This window comes from Sipha flava, unplaced genomic scaffold, assembly GCF_003268045.1.
Source record: "Sipha flava isolate LNK unplaced genomic scaffold, YSA_version1 22975_pilon_pilon, whole genome shotgun sequence".
Lineage (NCBI taxonomy): Eukaryota > Metazoa > Arthropoda > Insecta > Hemiptera > Aphididae > Sipha > Sipha flava.
The window spans coordinates 1-6,650 of NW_020272865.1; the positions used below are offsets into that span (position 1 = coordinate 1).

A 6,650-nucleotide genomic window follows, 5' to 3' on the forward strand; every position below is an offset into this window, starting at 1 on the left:
AAAGGAGACTGTCTGCATTAGAAGTTCTTTTTTACCCTCCTTTTACATTGGTAGCAGAGCGTGGTTTGTTTGTTTTCGGTTTCTTATTTTTTATTTGTTCATTTTTGTTTTAGACTGATTAGGACCTATGGGCCCGTCCTAATTTAATTTAATTTAATTTAATTTAATTTAATTAATCAGTATGTATATTGTAAGAGTATAGGACGTCTCCGTCATTATATTGGAAATAGTTTCCGGTTTACAATTATCTATACCCATTGGCGAGTCAATAGTACCTAGTATAGGCAACGATATCAGTGCGCGATAATATTCGCGTGTCACCGTATGTGACGATAACATTTATCGTATACCGTATTACTGTATACGTATTATTTATTATTTATATGTTACGTATTGTTGCATTTTGCGCGCAGCGTACTTATTTATTTATTTATTTTTTTTCTTTTTTTTCGAAAGGTAACAAATAATATTCATATAATAATTTATTAATGTTGTATGGTAATTTTTCGTCACTTTGAATTAATTTGGTTGAATTATTTATTTAATATTTAATTTTGTGATACATGTAAGTAAACAATTGTGATTAAAAATGGCCGTTTGAATTTTGTAATTTAGATACTATTAGTCGGATATTTGATTGAAATTTCGTATTATTAATATTCAATTCACTTGAAGGGTTTGATCTTAATACTGATTTGTTGGATATCATATTTAATTTAAACGCGTATTATTATCATTTTTATTCTGATTTAGTGATCTTTATTACGGTTTATGATTTACTAAATTATTTGGATTTTTTTTTTACTCAATTTTATTTTTTCGTTACTTAATTCTTATTTTCTCGTAAATCTGTCACCATAATGTCGAGCGATGATCAAGCGCGGGCCAATAGGCTGAAACGTCGTTGCGAAATCAGACGCATGAATTGTGTGAACAAGATACGCGCAGTTTATGATTTGGCTGTCCGTAGTGCCGCAGATTCGACCGTTGTGCCTCAGCTATTGGTTTTAGTAGATACACTTGATCAGTTGATGTTGTCATTCAATACCGAAGACGAAGCATTATTAAATCAATTAATTGATATGGAACTAGATGCTGAGTATCCCGACAGGGAGTGTGTCGAAATGCTCGAAATGGTTTCATTCGCGCAAGCGACCGCGAATCGGTTAATGCAGTATTGTGCACCTCAAACAATCTTGTCTGTACACGGCGGTTCACAGGTGTCCTTGAATAATGTCGACGTGAATGAGCCCCAAACGAACGTGCATGCGTCTAATGGCGCCGGGGCCGGTGATGGTAGTCCAGGGGGTGTCCAATCAAATAATGCGGGTTCTCTAAGGTCTAACAGCGTCCAGGTCATCAAGCCTACCCGTTTACCGGAAATTCCGTTGCCCACATTTTACGGCGACATTTATAAGTGGATTTCATTTCGAGATCGGTTTGCGGCCATGGTGGATCGACGATCAACGTTATCCGACATTGAGAAGTTTTATTACCTGGTGGGATGCTGTAAAGGGGACGCGTTAGACGCCATTCGGGGCATACCTGTGGCTGACCACAATTATAAGCTGGCGTGGTCCACGCTTAAGGAGAGATTTGATAAACCGCGTCTGGTAGCATGTTCATTAATTGAAAGATTGTTAAGCGCACCGCGAGCCTCTTCTGAAACTTTAGCTGAACTAAACAAATTATTGGTAATTTTCGATGAAGGTGTGTCAGTGCTCAAATCTATGGAAATCCCCAACCTAGGTGATTTCATATTGTTTTCCATAGCGTCACGTTGTTTGCCCACCTCCAGTATCAAGCTATTTGAAGCTCAATTAGCCAATGGGTTTCCCACAGTACAAGATTTGTTAAAATTTGTAAAGTCGCGCGTGGCCATATTGGAGTGCATCCCGCGAGAGCCTACATCGAAGCAAATTAATGAGTTAAAAAACCATAAGGGTGCGTCATATAGTGTGAAGAAGCCGCCGATTCATTCTTCCATGGTTGCAAGTAGCAACCCATCACAGGCGTCCCAGTCGTGTATATGTTGCAAGGGTACTCATGTCCTGGCTTCATGTCCCAAGTTCAAGAGTTGGACACTTGAAACACGTAGCAATTGGGCACGGGACCAACGTATATGTTTCCGATGTCTACGTACAGGACACTGGGTGTCCCGGTGCAAATCTTCAATTGTATGCGGTCAATGCTCTCGACGCCATCACTCACTGTTACATCCTGCTTCCTCTTCCGGGCGTCCCAGAGAAGAGAACACTTCAAATGCAGAGCAAATGGACTTACCCACCACATCGTCACTTCTTAGTCAGAATACGTCGCCATCAGTCATTCTTGGGACAGCCCTCATACACATGCCTGACAGTACTGGCGTATTGCATACGGTAAGAGCGTTAATTGACTCAGCATCACAGATCAGCGCTATTACTGCTGAATGCTCGAATCGTTTGGGACTTCGGATAAAGAAGTGGACGGTACCTGTGTCTGGTATTGGTGGTGTCTCCGTACCAAACGTCTTGGGGATTGTCCAATGTAGAGCACAACCAAGGTTTTCTCCAGACCCTGTCTTTAACTTCGAGGCGTGGGTGTTCTCGACCATAACCACTGATATGCCGCGACACCCGTTGACAAAGTCACTGGTTGACAAATACAAGCACCTAGCGTTGGCGGATCCGTCGTTTGCCATACCAGGTAGCATTGACGTACTTCTAGGAGCGGACCTTTTTTCCGAAATCTTAAATGGCAAACGCGTGTCGGTAGGCAGTTCATATCCAGCAGCCTTTGGTACCGTTTTTGGATGGACAATTATTGGAGCTGCCCCACACACAATTTCCCACTGGCCGGTTTCATGCCCTACGTCGCTTACTGTGTCATGTGAAACCCTGTTACATAAGTTTTGGGAAATCGAAGAACCAGACACGGCCCCGGAGGAGTTCACTACAACGGGTCAATGTGAGTCGATGTTTCAAAGGGGATGTGTACGAGTAAATTCTGGAAGATATAGTGTCCCTCTTCTTTTTCGCCAACCCACCCCTCAGGTCAATTTTACCGGTTCAAGAGCGGTAGCTACAAAACGGTTTGGACAGTTAGAGAAAAAAACTCATGTCGGATCAGCGCCTCCGTAGTTTATATTGCCAATTCATGGCCGAGTATCAGTCTGATGGTCATATGTCACCAGCGTCGTCGGTTGGGTCATATTTTATTCCGCACCATGCGGTATACCGACCATCTGATACGAATCCGAAAATCCGCGTAGTGTTTGACGCATCAGCCAAGGATTATTCCGGTACGTCATTGAATGATGTTTTATTTCCGGGACCTAAACTTCAACAAGACGTGGTCGATGTTCTACTGTTATTCCGGTTATCTCGGTTTGCCTTTACGTGTGATATAAGTAAAATGTATCGCCAAATTCTTATCTCACCGGAACATCGACCATTTCAACATGTGTTATGGCGAGCTTCACCCGAGGACGAGCTACAAGCCTTCGAGTTAAATACTGTAACGTATGGGGTGAATTGCTCACCGTTTTTAGCGATACGTGTGCTCCATCAGATAGCTGACATGGAATGCGACGGTTTCCCATTTGTTCGCGAAGCCCTGTTATTCCACACCTACGTCGACGACATTTGTGTAGGCGCTGATAGTGAAGCCGCAGCCATACAACTACAGTCTGATTTAATTACTATTTTGCGTCACTCTGGTATGGAACTCAAGAAGTGGACCAGCAATATTGAATCAGTACTTAACAACGTTCCTAACGAAGATAGAGCATGTGATGCACTATCATTCCATGACGGAGACAGCGTCGGAAGTAAAGTATTGGGTATTCGCTGGGACCATCACGACGATTCATTTAATTATTTTGTTAAACCCGAGACATTAGTTACAACAAAGCGTGGCATGCTTTCGCTAATCGCCAGAATTTTTGACCCTCTTGGGTTGTTAGCTCCTGTAATTTTCCAAGCGAAACATTTGATGCAGAGTGTATGGAAGGCTAACATTGCATGGGACGAGAACTTGCCAAATGATATATTGAAACCGTGGACTCAATTTGTAACGGATCTTCCTGAGTTACAGCGGGTTCGAATACCGAGATTTGTTCATACACGGCGCGGACTCCGGTGCGTACTTTGTGGTTTTTGCGATGCGTCTGAGCGTGGATACGCGGCCGTAGTATATATAAAATCATTGGACTTTTGCGAGCGCCCGTCCGTATCGTTACTCGGCGCAAAAACAAAGCTCGCTCCAGTGAAGGCTTATACCATCCCACGTATGGAGTTGTGTGCGGCGGTGCTTTTAGCGCGATGGATGGCACGTCTAAAAAATATTCTCGATGGCAGACTTCAAATAGTTGACACTCTAGCATGGTCAGATAGTACGGCAGTACTCAGTTGGTTGAAGACACCGCACGAGTCGTTCAAAGTGTTTGTGTCAAACCGGGTTTATCAGATTCATACGGCCTTGCCAGAATGTCACTGGAACTATATTGCTTCGGCTGACAATCCAGCCGATTGTGCTTCCAGGGGATTGTCGCCCGTACAACTGATTGACTTTAAGCTGTACTGGGATGGCCCAACATTTCTGCATACAAGCAATAATTTGCGTGACAATAACGTTCAGTATATAGCGCCAGATCAGCTTCCGGAAATCAAGACACATAAACCAGTGACATTAGTGGCGCAACCCGACGAAGAATGGTATTGTCGGTTTTCATGCTACTTGCGCATGACGCGAGTTGTAGCGTGGATGTGCAGATTTATAATGGGCTGCCGCGGACAACCAGCTCAGCTTCCTTATTTAACTCGCAAGGAGTTGGATCAAGCAGCAGTAAAAGCAGCTCGAGCGTCGCAACTTCATGATTTTAAAAACTTACTTCACGAGTTGTCTCATAACCAACCTGTTTCTGTGAAACCTGTGGCACGCCTCCGCCCTTTTATCGACAGTCGAGGTTTAATCTGTGTGGGTGGACGTCTATCCAAATCAAATCTCCCAGAAGGTCAGAAACATCCAATTTTACTGGCAAAGAAGTCGTATATATCGCTATTATTGGTGCGCCATTGGCATGATGTCACTGGTCATGGTGGTCCGCGAGTACTAACTTCACTTATCTGTCGGCAATACTGGATTCTGTCTGTCAACCGCTTGATTCGTACCGTCATTAGTAACTGCGTTAGATGTGTTCGTCGTGCCGCTGTTAACCCCCAACCAGTTATGGCTGATTTGCCCTCCTCTCGCATTGTTGAATGCCCCCCATTCTCACGTGTTGGTGTTGATTTTGCCGGTCCAATGACTATGAAGGAGCATCGATTGCGAAAATCACGTGAGTACAAAGTGTACGTGGCTGTGTTCGTTTGTTTTATAGTTAAAGCCGTTCACTTGGAGTACGTGTCCGACTTATCCACTGACGCTTTTCTGGCCGCCTTGAATCGGTTCGTGGCGAGGCGTGGTATGCCGACAGATATATACACGGACTGTGGGACCAATTTCGTGGGTGCCGCCAACCACATGCGTCAATTGCTAAATGATCAGAAGTGCCAGGAAAACTTAGTCAATACAATTACATGTACCTGGCATTTTAATCCACCCGGTGCCCCACACTTTGGTGGTCTGTGGGAGGCGGCCGTGCGATCGGCGAAAACATTAATGGTTAAAATCACGGGGGAGCACACCTTCACAATTGAAGAATTTAGCACGATTCTGTGCCGCGTGGAGGCAATCTTAAATTCACGACCACTCGTGTCCACATCTCCAGACCCCGCTGAAGCGGATTGCCTAACACCAGGTCATTTTCTAATAGGGCGGCCATTGCTGTCAGTACCTGAGGTTGACTATATACACTCTCAGCGGCCGATGGTCCAAAGATGGAAATTGTTGAACCAAAGTGTGCAGTCATTTTGGCATCGTTGGCGCCGGGAATACTTGCATACCCTACAATCACGTAGTCGGTGGACCAAAGATGCTCCTAATATTGCCGTGAATGATGTGGTGATAGTGAAAGACCTCCCAGCTGCACCACTTAAATGGCACATGGCACGAGTGACTGAAGTCTTTCCAGGTAGCGACGGTATAGTACGTGTCGTACGTCTTCAGACTGCCACTGGTACGTTGACTCGCCCAGTCGTAAAAGTAGTTAAATTGCCTACAGATTAACCAAGCATACACATTCCCCTTTGCCACATTGACTAGAGTATTATCTGAATAGGTGATGTGTGAGATGGGTCTTCCAATTGGTGTGGGGAAAATTATGGGGGAGAATGCTTTCATGAAATGTTCTGATCTCACTTGTTCTTTATTTATATTACCAAGGTCCAGATGACCAAACCCTGGTTATTTTTTTTTATTTTTTATTATTATTTATTTATTGTCTATTTATCTTTATTTATTTTTATGCATTATTCTGTATTTCGTGTGTATTACTTTGTGTACTCATGTAATTATTAGATATATATTTTTTCTTGTTCGTATTACAATGTTAAGTGCACGGCAGCGGATTATCATCATAATTTAGTCAACTTCAGCTCATCCGTCATATTCCACGTCTACAGGATACTGTTAGAAGATGTTCTCATCTTCTAAGGGGGAGCATGTACAAAATACACTTAGCCGAGAAAAACCGGTCCGGTTAATGCGATATTGCGTTTTTCTCGGCT

The 6,650-nt window shown here is 43.5% G+C and overlaps 2 protein-coding genes across 2 annotated transcripts; both read left to right on the forward strand.

The window, feature by feature from the left end:
- Nucleotides 1-860: 860 nt before the first annotated feature.
- Nucleotides 861-3,122, forward strand: LOC112683509. Its single transcript, XM_025554563.1, has one exon. It carries the CDS (start codon nucleotides 861-863, stop codon nucleotides 3,120-3,122), a length of 2,262 nt encoding a protein of 753 aa, XP_025410348.1.
- Nucleotides 3,123-3,138: 16 nt separating this feature from the next.
- On the forward strand, nucleotides 3,139-6,150 carry LOC112683510. The gene has a single exon (XM_025554565.1). The coding sequence runs from the start codon at nucleotides 3,139-3,141 to the stop codon at nucleotides 6,148-6,150; it is 3,012 nt and encodes a 1,003-aa protein (XP_025410350.1).
- Nucleotides 6,151-6,650: the final 500 nt, after the last annotated feature.